Genomic DNA, 21209 nt, shown 5'->3' with positions numbered 1-21209 from the left:
TCAATCTGCACAGATCCCTGCTTTGGCTCAGTCCACCCCCTCTCTGTTGCCTGCCCGAGTTGGGCTCATTTCCACCTCTGAGTGGCTCCACATACAGTCCCCTGGCCTGGACTGCACTCATCCTCCTTCCCTTCCCATCTGGGTGACAACAGGCCTTCCGGAATGGTCCCAAGGCCAGCCACAGAATCTGTGGGTCATTCTAAACTGCCCAGATTGAGAATGTACATGCTGCCATTGTTTCTCTGCAGATGCCATCAAACAACAGGCCTCTCTTGGTAGCTGGTGACCAACAGGATGCCCTCCAGTGAGGAGGTGCCCAGCAATCCTCAGATTGCATACCCTTGATCCTTGATCAATATCAAAGTAAAAAGTAAGCCTAGTGACAACCTCCAGCAAAACAGTCTCCCTCTTGAGAAATCTAGCATATGCCCGAGTGCCAACCCACCAGCAATGACCCCTGCAAGGGTCTCTTACAACCTCAGGTCCCACAAGTGAGAGGGACATTCCTGGGGGTGGCGGGAGGGGAGGGACCCAGTTAATCCCTTGTAGACAGCAGCAGGTTCCCCTAGGACAGCATCTCCCTAATGGGTGGTAGTTTCTCACCTCTGCCAGCCAGCCAGCCAGCCAGCCAGTCTCTCCTAGGCGTGGAGGGTGGGAATGGTATGAAGTGAAACCTCCCTAGTCCAATGCCTTCAACTGAAAGCCCCAAAATGATAAGGTAAATGCCCTTTCAGGCTCCTCATTGACCACCTATGTCACTACCATTCAATAAATGTGGTATTTTTACAAGTGTCCTATGAGGTAGGTACTCTTGTGGCCATTTTAAATACAGAAAACTGGGGCTCTGAGAAGTGGCACAGCAAGTAAAAGGCAGAGTTGGTGGAGTGCACCCCTACTGGCTCTCTCCTGGCTCATGGCAAGCCCATTCCATCTAACTGCTCCCTTCATTCACAGAGGTGAACCATGGTGGTCTTGTATGAGATGACCCTGTTCACTGGCTGCTACTGATTGAACCAGAGGTGGACTCCTGATCCAAGCTGGGCCAATCAGAATTTGGTATTGGGAGAGAAAATGCTGAGACAGAGAAAGAGCGAGAGCGATAGAGAAAGTGAGAGAGTGTGTGCAAGAACGTGAGAGCATGAGGGATATTTTAGACTTCCATCTCCTGGTCCACAGTGACCCAAAGGCTCAGCTGCACCCTTGCCTCGAGTCTCCTGAGATCCCTCCTTGGGGCTTCTGAGAGAGTAAGCAGTAAGGTCTGAGGCAGGTCTGAGTAAGGCACTGGAGGTGCAAAGACAAGTGTAGCCCACAGGGGTTCCTGGCTGCAGGAATTTGGGGCCCACAGCAGAAAGAGCCACTCCAAGAGACAGGCCATGAGAATAGAACAGTAAGGCCGGGGAGTCAGGGACACTCAGCAGGGATCTGCCAGCATCCCAAGACTGTGCTGCTGAGAAGGGGCTGTCCTCTGAGCTGGGCCAGGGAAGGAATGGAGAGCAAATGGGTTTCATGCAGATTTCAAAGGAGGCCTGATTGCAGCATTCTAGAAGAAGACGTTTGCTAGAAAGCACAAGTGTCACCACCTCCTCCAAACCTCTCCTAACTCCGGCTAAAATAAACGTCAGAGTGAAACTAGGACTTTATTCCCATGGCCCTGCCCGTATCTTCATTCTTGTACTGGAATGGAAAGTACTGATGCAGAATCCATGTCTAATTTATTTTTGCAGCCCAAAGCACCCAGCCCAGTCCCCAGCCTATCCAAAGGAAGTCTGGAAGGATGCCTGTTGAATGAATGCACAGGGAGATCCCCCCAGCAGGCAGCCTCTGCCTAGCCACAGCTGTTTCCAAGCAGGTGTGCATGTCCCCATTCAGGGCTCTGAGACAGGGCTCCCCAGTGGGGCAGGCAACAGGTTTGCCACAGAGGTCTCTTACTACTCCTGAATTCTAGGGTGCTACTGCCCCTCTGGGAGAATCTTGCCTTTGCTCATCTAGTTTTTCTTCTGCTTCTTTTACAAATTGGCACCAGACGCAGGGCTGAGAGCCAGATTAGGGAAGAAAGCTGTCAAAAATATCTCCCCTCCAGAAAAAGCAAAGGAAAACAACATCTTGGTGGGTTTTTCCAGGGGAAGAAAAAGTGAAATAGTTTCTTTTTGCCTTCTATGTGTTGCCCGAAAATGGCAGTTTTGCAGAGAGAAAACATATTTTCCTGAGCAAAGCTGTTTGTGGTGTGAAAGATAGAGTGTGTGCACTGAGTACAAAGACACAAATTGGCCCGAGGCTCAGCTACGCATGCTATTTTCACATGAGTTTAGATTAGGGAGGAAGAGGTTGGGGATAAGAAAAAATAAAATCTTTGTTTTGTGAACATGAAAAAAAATGTTGGCCTGGATCAAATTCAAGCCTGGTGTCTGGCAGAAGGCAGGGCTGTAATAGAGATGTGTTGAATGAAGGGAGGGAAGTTGAGGGCAAAACTGTTTGCCCTCCCCAGGCTCGCCAGAGAAGGTATAGGCTCACTCCAACAGCAGGATGGCTCGGGAGCTGGGACCACTGCAGACTGCAGCTAGGGGTCTGCTCCAGGGCAAGGTCAGGCACCCCTCTAAAACCTGCCTCCTGCCCTCTCAGGACCTACCTCACAAGGCTCCTGAGAAGATTAAAGGAGATAGTGCCCACAAAGCTGTTGGCACTGGCCCTCCCCTCATGAGCACTGAGGAGCAGTAGTGGCTTTGCTGGTGGTGGAGATAGTGATAGTGATTGTGACCATGAAGATAAAAGGATGACAACAATGATGATGGTACTGATGGTGATTGTAGTGGAGATAATGGTGATGGTTACGATGATGAAAATGATGATCAGGATGGTAAGGATGATGATGGCAATGATGAAGAGGATGATGATGGTAACGTGGTGGTGACAATGGTAATTGTGATAATGACGATGATGAAGAGGATGATGAAGATTATCATGACGCTAATGATGATGATGGTAATGATGATGAAGGGGTTGATGATGATGGTAATGGTGGGGAGGCTGATGGTGATGAGGATGGTGGTGGTAAGGATGGTTATGATGGTGATGGTGGTCGTGGTGACGGTGGTGATGCTAATGATAATGATGATGGTGATGGTGATGATAGTGATGGTGATGATGGTGACGATGTTGGTGGTAATGACGATGGTGGTAATGATGGTGATGATGATGATGGTGGTAATGATTATGGTGATGATGATGATGACAATGAAGAAAAATAAAATGAAGAAGATGATCACGATGAAAATGATGATTATGGTGATGGTGATGATACCGTTAATGGCCCCTGCCCCACCCATTATGGGCACTGCCCCATAACCTCTGCTTCCCTTCATTGCTGTACCAGCCCCTTAGAATCAGAAAGGCCTTTCCCCAAAGTCGACCTGAAACAGAATCGCTCAAAGGGTAGTCTGAGAACCAACTGAATTAGAAACCTCTGGGTGTGTGTGAATTATACAGATACGCAGGTCCACTCATTCCTTCAGATTATGACTCCTAGGTGTCCAGAAATACACATTTTAAACAAGCTCCCCAAGTAGTTCTTCCATATACTAGACATGGAGAGCCACCCATAAAATCCAGCTCTCTCATTTTACAAATGAGGAAACTGAGGCCTGGAGAGAAGCAGGTTGGCCAGCCAGGAATGGCAGAGCCAGGACTATAACCACATCCTCAAATTTCAAGAGCAGTCCCTTGTTGCTCTAGCATGGCCTGTTTAGTCAACAGTTAGGTGTTAAGTGCCAACTGTCTGCAAAGCATAGTCCAGGACCAAAACAAATCAGCAAAAAAACAAATCACATAAAACGCATGCCTTAAGGAGACATGGCCTGTGTGGGAGATAAAAGAATAATGGGGAATGGTGAGTGCTAGACGAGTGGAACAGAGAGAGGCTGAGGGAGTTCAACAGGGAAGGCTGCAAGGTGTGGGAAATGAGAGGCTGGAGGACCTCAAAGATCCAGGAAGATGGCATGGAGGAGCCAGTACTTCAGCTGCAGCTTTGAAAGATGAGCACAGTTTAGCCAAACAAAATAACAAGGAGGGTGCCACACGTTGAGAGTGCATCATGAGTAAAGGTACAAGGAAAAATGTCCAGGACATTTATGGGGAAGGGGAAGAAGCTGCATGTGTCTAGAGCTCCAGGTGAAATGCACCACATGAAGCACAAGGATGGGGGAGCCAGAGAACATGGGTAGCTGATGCTGGGCAGGTAAGATTGGCTTTTACTCTAGGGGAACAGAGAGCCATGGCAGGCTTTCCAGGAAGGGAGTGACATGCATCTTAGACAGGTCAACCTGACAGCAGCTTAAAACTAGATGGAATGGGAGATGACTTTGTCCCTAAGCTCAGTCCCCTGAAGATACCAGCACATGACTGTCAGGCCCCTGCTGGAACAGCTGCCCTTCCCTAGGCCTGCCCATCCTCTTACCTCCCTCCTGCCTCTGATGGGGCAGGGATGATGGGTTGGAAATGGGTGTGTGCAACACGTACCATGGCCAGGGCTGCTCTGTGCTCGGTCCCCACCCAACACACGCATCTCCATCCATACCGGCCAGCCTTGCCTGTTCCCTCACAGTGATGCAAAAGCTGGGCTTCTCCTGCGGTACGATGCTAATGTACTAGCCAAACCCTGAGAGGCCACATATGGTGGGTGAGGGATGTGGGACCACCAGACTGCCAGCCAGTGCCCTGAAGACTCTGAGTTTCATATGCATACACATTTAGTGGTAGTGTGACCCTAGGCCAGTTACTGATTCTTTCTGAGCTTCAGTTTCCTCATCTGTAAAATGGGGATGATGATACTTACCTTAAAGGGCTGCCATGAGGTCGAAAGACAAACTATGACAAACAGCCAGTCCTGTGCCCAGCCCAGCGTGGGTGCAAGCTATCTGGTGGCTGCTCGGATGATGATGATGACGATGACAACGATGACGTAGCACCCCATTTCCAGCTCACACCATCGGGATCACCGCCAGCATCAGCAGCATCATCAAGCCATCTTCCTGCGTTGTGGCAGCTCGAGTCCCCATTGGCCATGCAGGAGCCAGGAGATCAATTCATGAATGGGGCTCTTTGCACTTCAGGCAAAGCGCAGCTCCAGGAAAGAGAGAAGATTAAGGCCAAATCTCTGCACCCAAACAGGATCCAAGAAGTGGGGTAAGCTGGGACTCATCAGATCTACATAAAGGGATGAGGAAGTCCCAGCGTGGCCTGGGGAGGAATCCCAGTGGCCTAAGAGCAAGTTCTGCTCTGCAGCTGAACTTCAAGAACCCAGCTGCATCTTGAAGTTCTCACTGAAGAATTTGGAGACCTGAAATATCCTGTTCTGCATGAATAAGCATTTCAAAGATATTGATTACAACAGCTCCTTACATGTGTACAGACAGTGGCGTGTCATTTCTCAAACATTTTCAGATCCATCATCCCTGTGAGGAGGCGGGGAGGAGATTAGTGAGTTGATGTGATAGATGGGGAAACTGAGGAGAGGCAGGTAAGTGGTTTCCCTGAAATGCCACAAGTCACACAAGGAAAAAGGCAGGTCTGATTCTGCCTACATCTAGGGCTCCTCTTTGTGTATCTGACCAGATGCATGTGAGAAATCTGAGTTGAGTTACCTGTGAAAGTCTTTTTTTTTTTTTTTTTTTGAGACAGGATCTTGCTCTGTCACCTAGGTGGGAGTGCAGTGGTGCAGTCACAACTCACTGCAGCCCTGACGTCTTGGGCTCAAGCAATCCTCCAGCCTCAGCCTCTTGAGTAACTGGGACCACAGGCACCCACCACCACACCAGGCTAATTGTTTTTCTTATTTTTTGTAGAGACAGGGTCTCACTATGTTGCCTAGGTTGGTCTCTAACTCCTGGGCTCAAGTGATCCTCCTGCCTCAGTCTCCCAAAGTGCTAAGATCACAGGCATGAGCCATCACACCCAGCCTGGAAGTTCCTTCTTACCAGGCAGAGAGAGAAGCACTTCCAAGCTTATAGGATTCTAGGAAAGTTTCTAATCCAATCTCTTCATGTCTCAGATGAGAGGAGGGAGACCTAGAGGAAGCCACTGTGCCCCTATTTAAAGTAAGAATAACCCCAAAGAGATCTTCTCTGGTCAAAGAGTTTCCAAACTGTGGAATGTGAATCTTGCTACCAGCAGCATCAGCATCAGTGGAAGCTTGTTAGGAATGCACATTCTCAGGCCCCACCCCAGACTTGCTGCATCAGCATCTCTGGGTGGGGTCCAGGAATCTGCATTTTAACAAATTAGCCAGGTGACTGCACAGTAAATTTTGAGAATTTAGCATGCTTAATCTGATGCAGGCTAAGATCTGAAAAACACTGCTCTCGAGATTTGGGGGTGACAGTTCTTTGGAGGGTTCAATAGAAGTTTAAGGCACATTTCCATTATGTTGATGTAACCGTGTTTTTAAACCACAATTTAAAAAGAGCCCTTAAACCCTAAGTTATATACCAAATTTTAACAACTGGGAGGCCACCTTGGGCCACAGACTTAGGTCACATTTTCATGTCTGAACTCCCTGGAAGGTGGCTGCGTGTGTTATTCTGTGAGCACAGGGTGGGGCGTGCCCCTTCCTGGCCAGTGCACACTGGCTTGAGCCAGAACCGCTCTGGCAAGCTCTCTCAGTTAGCTCTTCCCTGCTTAAGATGCCCCCTAGATTGGGTATGAAAGCCAGCTGAAAACGTCAGTGCCTTCTGCAGCTTTTTGTATTTATTATGATCCTACTTATACTTCTGATGAGGCGTGGATATCATTTAGTGATTCTACGTGACACAGAAATAACACAACACTTGTAAAATTTCTGCATCTGTTTCACCCAACAATTATAAGTTGAGCTGTTAAAAAAACACTTTATACCATCCACAACCACCACTTACAATTACATGAGTTGATCAGGAATTTTAATACCTTTCCTTTTTTTAAGACAGGGTCTCACTCTGTCACCCATGCTGGAGTGCAGTGGTACAATCTTGGCTCACTGCAACCTTCACCTCCCAGGCTCAAGCCATCCTCCTGCCTTGGCCTCCTGAGTATCTGAGACTACAGGTGCACACCACCATGACTGGCTAATCTTTGTATTTTTGTGGAGACTGGGCTGTGCCATGTTGCCCAGGCTGGTCTCCAATTCTTGGGATCTAGCGATCCTCCCACCTCAGGCTCCAAAAGTAATGGGATTACAGGTAAAAGCCACTGCAGCCTCAATGCTGTATTTCTCAATACTGTGTTACACACATGGAAAAATGATTGAATGGGCCAGGCGCAGTGGCTCACGTCTGTCATCCCAGCACTTTGGGAGGCTGAGGCGGGTGGATCACGACGTCAAGAGATCGAGACCATCCTGGCCAATATGGTGAAACCCTGTCTCTACTAAAAATACAAAAATTAGCTGGGCGTGGTGGCATGTGCCTGTAATCCCAGCTACTTGGGAGGCTGAGGCAGGAGATTCATTTGAACCCAGAAGGCAGAGCTTGCAGTGAGCCGAGATCGCGCCACTGCACTCCAGCCTGGATGACAGAGCCAGACTCGGTTTCCAAAAAAAAAAAAAAAAAAAAATTAGCCAGGTGTGGTGGCACACACCTACAGTCTCAGCTACTTGGGAGGCTGAGGCAGGAGAATCGCTTGAACCCAGGAGGCAGAGGTTGTAGTGAGCCGAGATCATGCCATTGCAGTCCAGCCTGGGCAAGAATCAGATCTGTCTCAAAAAAAAAAAAAAAGATTGAATGCTAAGACTAATGTCTAAGACAAACTATTAACTACCATCCCTGATCCTTGATTTCAAATTTGTTTGTCATTGAAAGGGGCCCGTTTTTCTCATTTGCAAGTTTAATAGCAAGTGACATTCTAAGTTTTAACCTATGGGAACCTTTATGTGAAAAATGTTACTTGTATCTAACTTGTTTAGTGGGGAGCTTGTGTAGGATTTAATTTGAGAAAAAAGTGTCTCTGCTTTTTAAATGTTAGAAAATTACTAATTTAGGACAATCCTCTCGTTTTATAGTTAAGGAGTCTGAGTCCTTATGACATCATGTGAGTCACTCGAGGTCACACAGGTGTTTTAAGTATAATTAGACAGCAAGGAGACATTGTGTGGAGGGGCACTATAAATTGTGGGGAAAACGGAAGAGTACACTTCATGGACTCAGAGAAGTAATTGTAGTCATTGTGTGTGTGTGTGTGTGTGTGTGTGTGTGTGTGTGTTTGAGGCAGGGTCTCGCTCTGTCGCCCAGGCTGGAGTGTAGTTGTATGATCACAGCTCACTGCAGCCTCAAACTACCAGGCTCAGGTGATCCTCCTGCCTCAGCCTCCTGAGTAGTTGGGACCACAAGTGCTCACCACCACGCCTGGCTAATTTTTTTATTTTTTATTTTTGTAGAGCCGATGCCTCCCTATGTTGTCCCGGCTGGTCAAGGACTTCTAGGCTCAAGTGATCCTTCTACTTCAGCCTCCCAAAGTGCTGGGATTACAGGCATGAGCCACTGCACCTGGCCGACTTTAGGCATGTAATAAACCTAAGTGATTTAAATTGGCTCAGTTTGGCCAGAGGCAGCTAGGTGGGCTTCTGCGGCTTTAGCTACCTCCTTACGCTCACTCATTTCCCACTAGGGCTGCTTACCGCCCAACTCAGTTGTCGACACCACCCCCAGCTGCAGGGAGGGTGGGCACTGAGACCCTGCCACTCGGAGCTCGTGGTCCCCAGAGAGTGGCACAGGCCCAGTGAGAGCCAGCGAGACCTCAGGGGACTTCGGCAGGAAGAAGCCTGTAGTGTCATCACACTGCCGAGGACAAGAAGGGAAGCACACGCCGCCCCACTCAGCTGCCCTAGAAACGCAAAGCTAAGGGAAGGCCACCAGCCAATGTACTGAAGTCACAAAATCCATTCCAGATCCCACTCATGGTGTGAAACAGAAGAGAGGGAGAGTGCAGATCCAAAAGGCAGGAGGAAGCAACACCAGAGGGGGGATTGAGGGCCTGGGAAAGCTACAAAGAGTGGCTGGGCAATGAAGCCCCGGAGTGGAAGACTCTGCAGCCTCGGGCGGGCCTGCAACAGCCGTGGTTAGGCCAAGGCCAGCTTTTCCCTGCTTCCTGGACACACTGTGTGTGCAGGATGAGGGACACCCACTGCCCATGAGTAACTTCTGTGTCCCTTTTCTCTTCTAAGATGAGGACAAATGTCCTGGATGGACCCATGGCTGGGGCCACCAAAGAACTTGGAACAGAGACAACACGCGCTGGCCCAAACGCCCAGGGTGAATGGAACAAGACCTTCTGGTGCAAGAGGCGAGAGCCCGGCGGTAACAGTCCCAGCCTGGTGGCCCACGCCCTCCACAAGGACTCCCACCAATTCCCATCTTTACTCGCCCCTTCCCAAGGATGGCAGCTGAGACCGCAGGGCTTTGATTATGCACCTGCGAATGAATAAGTGCACGTCCAGGCCCTACCTGGGCATACAGCCCCCACCTGACAAGCACAGGGAGGCAGGCCGAGCACAGCTCTAGGAACACCGGGGACAGCTGCTCTCCAAAGAGCAAAAGGACATCAGCCCGTTAGCGGAACAAGCTTCCCGTCCATGCCTTAAAAGCATAACTCGTTAACTGCGGAGGTGCTGAATTATTTATGCCACCCGGCTGGGGTTTCCCACCTTCTAGCAATTGCTCACTTTCCTATCCCCATCCCGCCACCCTCCGCCTCCCTCACTGTCGGGAGGTGAGGAAGCAAGAAGAAAACGGAGGCCCAGGCAGTTCCTTGGGAAGGGTGAGGCCTTGCAGTAAGGACCCAGGCTGGGGGTACCTACTTTCCACTCCCTTGTCCATAAGGTCCACGATGCCCTACTTTCCACTCCTGCGGGAACAGGACCCTTCCTGCCCAGGGCTCCAGCCCTGCCTCAGTCCCTCAAAACTACCACAGCCTCATGCCTGGAATCCCAGCACTTTGAGAGGCCAAAGCAGGAGGATTGCTTGAGCCCAGGAATTTGAGACCAGCCTGGGCAACATAAGGAGACCTCATCTCCGCTAAAAACAAAAAAAATTAGCCAAACATGGTGGCACCCATCTGTAGACCCAGCTACTCAGGAGGCTGAAGCAGGCGGATCACTTGAACCCAGGGGGTCAAGGCTGCAGTGAGCCATGATTGCACCACTGTACTCCAGCCTGGATGACCGTGAGATCCTGTCTCAAAAAAAAACAAAACAAAACCTACCACAGCCTGGGAGGCTTACAAACAACAGAAATTCATTTCTCAGTTCTGAAGGCTTGGGAGTCCAAGATGAAGGCAGATTTGGCGTCTAGTGAGGGCTCTCCTGGTTCGTAGATCATGCCTTCTCACTGTGAACAAGCCCTCCTCATCAGGGCACTAACCCCATCACTGGGCTGCACCCTCATGACTAATTGCCCCCCAAGCCCCCACCTCCTAAGACCAGCACATGGGGTTAGGATGTCAACACATGCATTTGGGGGACATAAACACTCTGGCTGCAGCTAACGGCCTCCTGTAAAACAGAATCATTGCTTGTGGATCTCTCTCACAGGGGCAACTCAGGGAAAACCAAATCTCAGTTTGGGGGCCTGAAGAAGACTCCCAGAAGCAGGTATCTATGTACATCAGGCAGGTGCTGAAGCAAATGCTTTGAGCATCTCCTCCATGCTAGGTGGGGCTGCGGGGACCTAGGGGCATCGTGGACCTTATGGACAATGGCCCATTCCACCCTCTCAACCAGCATTGGTGGAAGTGGCTGCCACCCCCACCAGGATCAGAGGAGAGATGCCACTGAGACGTTAGGGACAGCTCAGTGTGCCGTACATCCCTGAAACACATTTTAGAAAGGTTATTCATGAGGAGTTTATAAAAACTTGGAGGATGCTTGTAACAGAGCATTAAGGGAAAGCAAGCAGAACAAAACAATGTGCAAAGAGCATGACATCAGGCTGGGCGCAGTGGCTCACGCCTATAATCCCAGCACTTTGGGAGACCAAGGCAGACGCATCACAAGGTCAGGAGTTCGAGATCAGTCTGGCCAACATGGTGAAACCCCATCCCTACTAAAAATACAAAAACTAGCTGGGAGTGGTGGCACGTGCCTGTAATCCCAGCTACTTGGGAGGCTGAGGCAGGAGAAGCACCTGAACCTGGGAGGCAGGGGTTGCAGTGAGTCAAGATCGTGCCACTGCCCTCCAGCCTTGGTGACAGAGCAAGATTTTGTCTCAAAAAAAAAAAAAATATATATATATATCAACTTAGGTTTTGAGAATGATGTTGATGATGCAGATGCAAAGGGAGGAGCCAAAAAAGTAAACAACTGCTGGTACATGGGTAGTGGGGTTGTGGGTCATCTTAGATGGGACTGGAGGGAGAAGAGGAGAGGGGCCCAGGGCCCTGGAGGCTCAAAGAGGCTTGAAAGAAACCCCTCTGCCATCTGGCCCAGGCCAGGATAGGGAAGATCCTGGGACCTTATACTACTAGTGGAATAAGACACTAAAAATGGTCTAATACATTGATATAGTTCAGGAAGTTTTCTCTCTGCACAAACACATATATACACACACACACACATATATAAACACAACACACACAAATGCAAATGTAAACCACACATATGTATACACACCCACACTCACTATACTGTATATATATAAGTGTGTGTATAAAGTCCTCTTCCCACCCCACTTGGCCTCCCAAAGGTACACACCATACTGTAATTTTGCAGCGGTCCTTTATGATTAAATAAGCAAGTCCACATGCACCTGTCTGATTTTCCTGTTTTTACCAAGAGCAGGCATTCTAAACATACCATTCTGCCTTCTTCATTCTTCACATCACAGCAGGACTGTGGCAGTTTATCACAGGTTGAGTCTCTTTTATCCAAAATGCTTGGCACCAGAAGTGTTTGGGATTCCTTTTTTTTTTTTTTTTTTTTGGATTTTGAAATATTTGCATTATACTGGTTGAGTATCTGATATGGTTTGACTGTGTCCTCACCCAAATCTCACCTTGAATTGTAGCTCCCATAATCCCCACATGTCATGGGAGGGACCCGGTGGGAGGTAATTGAACTGTGGGGGCAGATTTTTCCCGTGCTGTCCTGGAGATAGTGACTGAGTTCTCATGAGATCTGATGGTTTTATCAAGGGCAGTTACCCTGCACACACTCTCTTGTCTGCCGCCATGTAAGACATGACTTTGCTCCTTCTTTGCCTTCTGCCATGATTGTGAAGCCTCCCAGCCAGGTGAAACTGTGAGTCCATTAAACCTCTTTTTCTTTATAAACTACCCAGACTTGGGTATTTCTTCATGGCAATATGAAAAGGGATTAGTATAATATCCCAAATCCAAAAATCCCGAATCTGAAATCTGAAATGTTCCAATGGACATCTCCTTTGAGCATCATGTGGGTACTCAAAAATTTCGGATTTTGGAGCATTTGGATTTCAGATTTTCCCAAATCTGGGATGCACCACCTGGACTAACATTTGGATCCCAGCAGTGGACCCTTCCATGACCCCTGCCTTGGCAAAAGTTGGGGGAGGCAGTTCCCCGGGCCTCTCTAGCACTCAGGCCGAGACGAGGACTCCCTGCACTCTTCTTCCTGCCAGGCCTCTGGAACTCAGTGAGGCAGGGCGCAGGAGACTTGAGATTGGCCAGCCCCACCAACCCAGGGCAGTGGTGGTGTCCAGGCTTGTCCTGCTGTAGTGCTCTTGCCAGCCCTGGGGGGACTGGGGCATCACCCAGAGGGGTCCCGGTTGGAGGCCTCCACGGGGTACTCAGAGCATGCAGGGCTCCATGCATTCTAGAAACTCCATGCATTACAGAAGGATAAAATATTTAAACCTATACAATATAAAATATTAACTTAATTATCGTAAATAATATATGTCCATTGCATCTTTACTGAAGAGGAGGGAAAAAAAAAAAAAGATGAACACTCTTAGCATGAGTACTCGCGCATCGGTGAGGATGCGAGGTGGGGTGTTGCGAGTGAGTCTCCCCCGCAGCAGGAACTCAGCTCACATGCTTGGAGCTAAGCGGCTGGATGCCTGCAAGGATAGGAAATCGTCCATCTCCTCCTGGGCCACCCAGCCTCTTCTTCCTGCTCCTTCAGGGAGCCTACCCTGATCTCTTTCTCCTTCACCTGCCCAGGACTCTCTGGAAGTCCCTCCTTCACGTTTGGCCTTGAGGAGTTTGTTTTAGGTCCCCTGTGCCTCAGTCTCTGCCCCAGCAGCTGCAGAGCCCCTGGAGGGCAGGCACTGGGTCTTGCACTTCCCCTGGGCAGAGTCAGTTCAGGACATCTCTACTGAATGAATGAGTGTTCTCATCTGAGAACTAAAAATAAAATCCTAAGCCTCCCAAACCACTGAGTGGACTCACCCACCTCTTGGCCAAGGGAACCTCAGAGAAACCTTAAAAACTAAGTTCCTGCCCATGACAGGACAGGAGGTCGGATGCGCCTCATTATACATACTCCCTTTTCCATTTAAACAGTAGACTCAGCTGACTAGCATTAATGCTAAAGTACAGACCATTGACAGAACAGACTCTGTGGTGATAAGATACCCAGTTAGAAACAGCACCTAAGGCTGTGCAGGCAAAGGTGAAGTCAGGCACCCCTACACTTAAAGAATCAACTAAGCTCTAACTGCCACAAGGCTTTTCTTTTTCTCCAGCAGCTAAACAACACTGGCCTCAAGATAAGCAATAGTAAAACACTTGCAGCTCCACCAGATAGTGACTAACTAAACCCCTGTTCCACCAGCCATAACTACAGCTTTGATTGGACAAGAGACTGATTTCAGTAACTTTCTCCTGATAAGACCACTGACCGTGGACTGGTTCTGGCTTGTTTACAGAGGCTGAGCACTGAGTGCCTTCATGTCCTTGCCTCACCTTTTAACGTACAGGACCTAACTGTAATGCATTTAAATGTTAAGTCTCCACCCTAAAATGAACATGGAACATAAAGTATACGTTTGCTTACTATGCGTGCATGCATTCCCCCTTCATGAATATTCATAGCTCCTCTCAGAACCTGTTGAATACATATTCTCAGCCAACCACTTCAGCAAAAAAGTGCTTGCTTCTGGTTTTCAACCAGTGGTTGCATTTCCCGCCTGCAGTTTGCGATCTCCTTCTTAAGAAATAAAGCTCTCCTTTCTAAATTCATCGATTGTGTGATTTTTCAGCTGACACATCTGTGGCCCTTCCATTGCCAAGGTCAGCATGAAGTGTACTTTATGGCAAACACCTGTACAAATATTCCCTCAGATCATCCTCCCAACAACCCTGTCTTATAAGCAGGCAGGTGATGACTTTCTCTTTTTTTTTTCTTGCTCTGTCGCCCAGGCTGGAGTGCAATAGCATGATCTCAGCTCAATGCAACCTCCGTCTCCTGGGTTCAAGTGATTCTCCTGCCTCAGCCTCCCAAGTAGCTGGGATTACAGGCACATGCCACCACTCTGGGATAATTTTTTGTATTTTTAGTAGAGACGGGGTTTCAACATGTTGGGTAGGCTGGTCTTGAACTCCTGACCTTGTGATCCACCCAACTTGGCCTCCCAAAGTGCTGGGATTACAGGCGTGAGCCACTGCACCCAGCCAATTTTCTCATTTTACAGATGAGAAAATGAAGGCTTAGAGAAGATAGGTAGCAGGCTGAAAGACAACATTATCTTTCTAAGCTCAACTCCAGTGATCTTTGCTTACTTGTAACATTCCCTTATTTGCTCTTTGTGTCAGCATTTCCACCCTCAAATCATTTTTTTTTTTTTTTAATAGAGCAATTGCCGCTCTGTCACCCAGGCCGGAGTGCAGTGCCACGATCTCAGCTCATTACAACCTCTGCCTCCGGTTTCACGCGATTCTCCTGCCTCAGCCTCCTGAGTAGCTGGAGACTACAGATGCACGCCACCAGACCTGGCTAATTTTTGTATTTTCTGGTGGAGACAGGGTTTCACCACGTTGACCAGGCTGGTCTTAAACTCCTAACCTCAAGTGACCTACCCACCTCGGCCTCCTAGAGTGCTGAGATTATAGGTGTGAGCCACTATGCATGACCTCAAATCACTCTTAAAGATATTAAATATATCAATCTGATTTTGATTGTCCCAATAATGCCAGAGGGGAGGATGGGCAGCTATCGCTATCCTGGCTCCTACTTCTTAAGGTCGGTGTGACTAGTTATAAAACTATTTTCTCTTTTCATCTTCCATTTCCTCTTCTATAAAACAGAGATAATACTACTACTGACCTCCTAGAATTGTTGGGAGGGTTAAATTAAATAATGTGTGTATAGTGCTTAGTGTTGTGGACAGCTCAGAGAAGATGCTTGAGTCTAGCCATCATCATGAAAACTCCACAACACCAACCACATCAGGTCTTTCTCCTGTTCCTGTCTTTTTCCTGCTCCCTTCCTTATTGAATTTCCACAGTCTCCACCACAGAGGCAGTGCACTGGTGTGATTTGGGGGTTACCACAAGGAAAATGGAAGAAAGTAAACGTTTACTGTGTCTCATCACTTGTAAGTTAAAAAATAAAAGAAAAAGAAAAGAAACAATAGCCACAGCCATAGTAGGATGGCTGTTATCAAAATAACAGAAAATCCCAAGTGTTGTCAAGGATGCAGAGAAACTGGAACCCTTGTGCGCTGTTGTTGAGAGAATTTAAAATGGTGCAGCTGCTGTAGAAAACAGTATGCAGTCCCTCAAAAAAGTTAAACCGAGAATTACCATATAATCCAATCCCACTTCCAGGTATATACCCAAAAGAATTTAAAGCAGGGATTCAGGCTGGTCACTGTGGCTGACACCTGTAATCCCAGCACTTTGGGAGGTCGAGGTGGGCAGATTGCTTGGGGCCAGGGGTTTGAGACCAGCCTGATCAATATGGTGAAACCCCTGTCTCTACTAAAAATACAAAAATTAGCTGGGCATGGTGGCACGTCCCTGTAATCCCAGCTACTCAGGAGGCTGAGGCAGGAGAATTACTTGAACCTGGGAGACAGAGGTTGCAATGAGCCGAGATTGTACCACTGCACCCGAGCCTGGGCAACAGAGTGGGACTCTGTCTCAAAAGATGAAGAAGAAGGAAAAGAGAGGAAAAGAAAAGCATAAAGCAGGGACCCAAAGAGATATTTGTACCCTTTATATGAACATTATAATGTTTCTAGCAACATTATTCACAGTAGCCAAAAGGTAGAAGTAACTCAAGTGTTCACCGGTGGATAAATGGATAGAGAAAATGTGGTTATTACATACAGCAGAATATTTTTCAGTTATAAAAAATAAGGACATTCTGACACATGCTACAACATGATAAACCTTGAAGATGTTGTGCTAAGTGAAATAAGCCAGCTGCTTATTCACAATAGCCAAGACAAGGAATCAACTTAAGTGGCCATCCATGGATGAATAGACAAAGAAAATCTGAGACAGATAAAGATATAGATACATAGATAAATGTTTAATAGAGTCTTACTCATCCTTAAAAGATAATTAAATCCTGCTATTTGCAACGACATAGATGAACCTGGAGGACATTATGCTAAGTGAAATAAACCAGGCACAGAAAGACAAACACTGCATAATCTCACTTATGTGTGGAATCTAAACAACTCAAACTCATAGAAGCAGAGAGGAGGACGGTGAGTGCCAGGGGCTGGGGAGAAGGGAAATGGGGGGCGGGTGTTGGTCAAAGGGTACAAAGTTTCAGTTCGGCAGGATGAAAGAGTTCTGGAGCTCTAACGCACAGCATGCTGACTATAGTTAATAACATATTGTCTACTTGAAATTTACTAAGAGAATAGATCTTAAATATTCTCACAGCAAGAAAAAAATAACTATGCGAGGGGAAGCTACATTAATTAGCTTACTTGCGGTAATCATTTCAGAATGTATACACAGTGTATCAAAACATCTCATAGTACACCATTAATACATAGTTTCTCTTTGTCAACTATACCTCAATAAGCTGGAAGGGGAAGCAGAGTTCATTAAACCAGTTGAACACAAAAGATATGTTAAGAATATTTTATTTTTCAATTTTTCATCATGGACATCACGTGGCTTTCATGGGTTCCAGGGGGAGGATGGTGATCCCACTGCTGTGTACATTTTTTGCTTTAATGCAAATGTAGAACTACATTTCAAATATGTCATTGGCCCATTTTCCATGAAAAAGAAACCAGTCACAAAAAGACAAATTCCACATGATTCCACATCTGTGAGGTCCCTAGAGGAGCCAGATTCATAGAGACAGAAAGTAGAATGAGGGTTGCCAGGGGCTGGGAAAAAGGGGCATGAGGAGTTGTTGTTTGATGGAGACAGAGCTTCAGTTTGGGAAGATGCAGATGGATAGTGGTGATGGTTGCACAATAGTGCGAGTGTACTTAATGCCACCAAATGATATGTTTACAAATAGTTAAATGGTAAATTTAACAGATGTATTTTACCATAAAAAATTGGCCTTAACAACAGTGAACATGCAATTACTGAATCTCACTACACGATCCCAGGAACAGGCTCAGTGGATGACACTTCTTTCAGTTAATCTTTACAACCTTCTGACTGGTGTTCAAAGTCCCAGTTATACAGATGGGGACGCTAAACTTAGAGGAGTTACCTGCTTTGCCAAGAAAATTCTCAAACACAGACATGTCAGACTCCAGCGCCTGTGTTCTCCTGACTGCAACCCTGAATAGCTCCACCTCTTCGGCAGCCCAGAGTGATGACAAGGGGACTCTCTGTATTCCTCGATCACACACCCCCCCATGCTCAGTCATTGCAGCAGCCAGAAACCCACGTGTTGAGCTGGTAACGCTCAGCCCTGGGGAAGCCCAGCGCCTAGACACTATGGGGCTGAACTTCCGTATCTCACTGGCAGGTCAGCTCACACCATCAGCAAGTGGAATCCGGCCCTTGTTTCTCAACATTCTTTGCCTGCAGTTCTGAAACATCAGGCTGTTTAGGGCAGATCACTCAGGAAGGAAGTTCAGGTCTCTGCACGGGGAGGGAAACTACTGCTTTCTGGAGGCCTTGCCTTCTCTCCCCGCCTCGCCCACCAGAGTCCCTGTGCTCCTTTGATGAAATGGTTTCAGACTTGCAGAAACGCAAACTGAGGTCTCTTAACATGTATAGCAATACCAGACAGCAAGGACACCTGACCGTGTGTTAAAAACACAGGCTCCTGGACCAACTCCTACGTGTCTGAGTGTCTCGGCGAAACCTGGAGATCTGTATTTTTAAAGCCTCCCCCGACAATTCGGACGAGCAGTGAGGTTGGAGAAGAGCTAGCCCAGGGGTCTCTACAAATGAAGGGAGCCCTAGAGGCTGAGTCCCCTTCCTGGGTGACTCTGGACTCCGCAGGCCTCTGGTCCACAGCGTTTGTGCTACCCCCTGTCCCGTGAAGCCCCAGACCTCCCGGTGGCTGATGCCTGGCACTGCCCCTGGCTCTGTGTGGTTCTGGGACAGGCCTACAGCCTCTGCTCTGTCCTCTCACTGGCCTCCCCCTCCTCACCCCTGCCCCATGGCACTGTCCTGTCCACTCACTCCAGCTGGCCCCGCCTGTCCGTGAATGAAGCGGGCTTGGCTGGCTGCCCAGGTGCACAGTGGCCGAGGTGGCTGCAGGCTCTTGTCAATGAGATCAACAGGGTGTCTGCTGAAGACGAGTTGGGACAAGATCCCATGACTTGCCCTAGCTGGTATTCTGGAGGCCACCCTGCTGAAGTGGCTGGCCTTGGTGGCAAGAAGCTTTTCTGGGGGAGGAAAGGGCTCTGGGTTTTGCGTTGCTCAGCAGCCCACTGGAATGGATGCTCTGTTCGCCTTTGCGCTGCAGAGCAGCTAATGTTTGGAAAAGGCACCTGTGGTTCTAATGACTGGAAGCCACCCACTGGCTTAATGAAACCGGCTCTTGGCATCTCCGCTGCCTCTTTTAATTCTTGTTGGGGGAGCAGCCAAAACCTCTATCTGTTCCCCCCTTTTCTTAGGATATGACCCGGCAGGAGGGTTCAGAGCCCTTCCAGGCTGGGACTTTATTTGAGTCTGTTTGCGAACAGGTGGATGCCTGGTGAAACACAGCCCCTGACCCGGGGCTGGCTGCTCCCTGCCCTTCTCTGCAGGGGGCTGCGGGAATTAGCCTCCTCCAAGGGCGGCTCTACCTGAAGACCTACCAAGACCTGAAGACCCTACCGACACCACCACGAGGGATTCTTTACTGAGGAGCCAGAGAGAGGGAAATGGATCAAGTCCCCGGAGCAGGCTTGGCAGCGAGACCCATCCTGCAAGGAGGGCTGCCAAGGCTGGCTGAGGTGCCCACCTCCCCACAGGCTGGCAGGGGGGACGCCAGTGTTAACGCTGGAAACACCTGGCTGATAAAAACCAAAAACAGTCTCTCAGTGATGGGTGAGAAAGAAGAAAAAAAAAAGTTAACCAAATCTATTGGGCAGAATTTTTCTAATCTTTTTCTACTTAGCTTTAAAAGGCCTTCAAGAGTCACCGTGGGGCAAACAGGGCATACACACGGCCAGGAGAGAAAGCCTGTGTCTACTGCAGGGAGGCCAGAATGACATCTCCCCCTTCTGTGCCTCAATTTACCATTGCAAAATATAGCGTCCATTGCCTTTCCCGGGCCCCGTGTGAGGAAATCATATCGCTGTAACCACAGAGATCTCGCATTTCCACTACGAGTTGCTCCCTGGCCTTGAGCAACACGCTCCAGTCCTCAGGATTTTCACTTGCAAAACAGAAACATTTACAAGGGAGTATCAGGAATGGATTCCCATCCTACTCCCAGGGCCGGTGCTGTCGTGGCTAGCGCCCGTCTACCATGTACTCTATGAGACAGGCAGATTCAGTGAAGCTAGCTGAGTAACAGAGACAAGTGTGCCAGATACAGGGAGGGGCGATGTAACTGTGACAGGATTCGAGAATATGGCCAACATCAGCTATCGTTGAGATCGCGGCTGATCTCAGCAATCGTAGTGTCCACATTAAGTCCTGGTTGGAGCGAGTCACTTCGTCCCTCCAAGCCACGATCTCCTCATCAGTGTAAAATAAGGGGGTGGGCCTGGATGATGGTCTCAGAGATCCCTTCCAGCTCCGACAGTCTACAACTCTATGAAGAACAATGAGAAAAAGACAAGTTTGTTGACGGAAACATTTTTAGGTCCCCAGCCAAATCCAAGGGAAAGAAAAGGCAGAAAAGACAGGGAAACAGAAGGGAGAAAGAGCTTTCATTTTATTAAAAAAAAAAAAAAAAAGGAACCTGACTTGATATCCCAGAAAAGCTATGAAGAAAGAGAAGAGAAATTACTAGGGAAGAAAAGAACGCTTGTGGATATTTTTCTTTCAAAGAGAAGAGCTGTTTGGTAGAGAATGGCTTCCCTTTTCTACCACCACATCCACCAGCCACTCGCTCACATACCCCCTGCCTGTTCTTCCCTCTTGTCCCCACAGACGGATGACCATGTCCCCAGAACTACTGACCCCATCCCTCAACACCTATCCCCCATTCCCCAGTGCTGCTCCCCAGTCCTCCCTGCACCACCCACTCTTCTCTCTGCGGGTGACTCTCATCCTCAGAATAACAGCCCAGATATTTCAAAAATGAAACATCCTCTGACCTCACATCTCCTCCAGCTATGGCCCTTAATTCTCTGTTTCTCCTTCGACCAGAACGTCTCAAAGAAACTACCAGTATTCACTAGCAGCCCCTGCCAGTCTCTCATTCTTGCCAAAAAGTCACCAAAGCCTTTAGTCCTCCCAAGTCTGATGTCCAGCTCTCAGCAGCCCTCTCCCTTGGCCTTGTTGTAGCATTTAATTCAGTGGATCACCCTCCATCTGCTGGACTCCTTTCTTCCCTTGGGTTCCAGACACTTCTTCTTCCTGGTTTGCTTCTAGCTCACTGTTCCCCGATCACCCTGGTGGCTCCCCCACCTCCTGTCCTACAGGTGCGGCAAGCTCAGACCTCTGCAGCTGCCTGTCTTTCCAGTCTCCCCCTCGGTACTCTCCTCCCGACCATGGCTTTTAACATTATCCAGACACTGATGACTCCCAGACTGACATCTCCAAGCCCTACACTTCCCCAAGGGTGTTTTGCAGTCACCTCCAACTTTCCAAATTCAAAACTGAACTCCTAAGTTTTCCCCTCCAGGCCTGTTCTTCCTTGGGGCTTCCCCAGCAGAGTAAAGGACACCACATTA

General features: G+C 48.4%; 2 protein-coding genes across 2 annotated transcripts in view; both read right to left on the bottom strand.

The window, feature by feature from the left end:
• The window catches only part of XKR6 (XK related 6), a 303197-nt gene that overhangs the window by 129347 nt on the left and 152641 nt on the right, over positions 1 to 21209 (bottom strand). The gene's annotated exons all lie outside the window — the stretch shown is intronic.
• On the bottom strand, positions 1901 to 5155 carry LOC134732204 (uncharacterized). Its single transcript, XM_063615175.1, has one exon. It carries the CDS (start codon positions 3357 to 3359, stop codon positions 2847 to 2849), a length of 513 nt encoding a protein of 170 aa, XP_063471245.1. The 5' UTR covers positions 3360 to 5155; the 3' UTR covers positions 1901 to 2846.

Source organism: Symphalangus syndactylus, chromosome 1 (genome assembly GCF_028878055.3).
Source record: "Symphalangus syndactylus isolate Jambi chromosome 1, NHGRI_mSymSyn1-v2.1_pri, whole genome shotgun sequence".
Lineage (NCBI taxonomy): Eukaryota > Metazoa > Chordata > Mammalia > Primates > Hylobatidae > Symphalangus > Symphalangus syndactylus.
Note: the sequence above shows the minus strand (reverse complement) of the source record. Positions and strands in the feature narration are given on the sequence as shown.

Coding starts and splice junctions, on each gene's coding strand:
- LOC134732204 (XM_063615175.1), bottom strand. CDS start 3,359: ATGAAGGGAAGCAGAGGTTATGGGGCAGTGCCCATAATGGGTGGGGCA.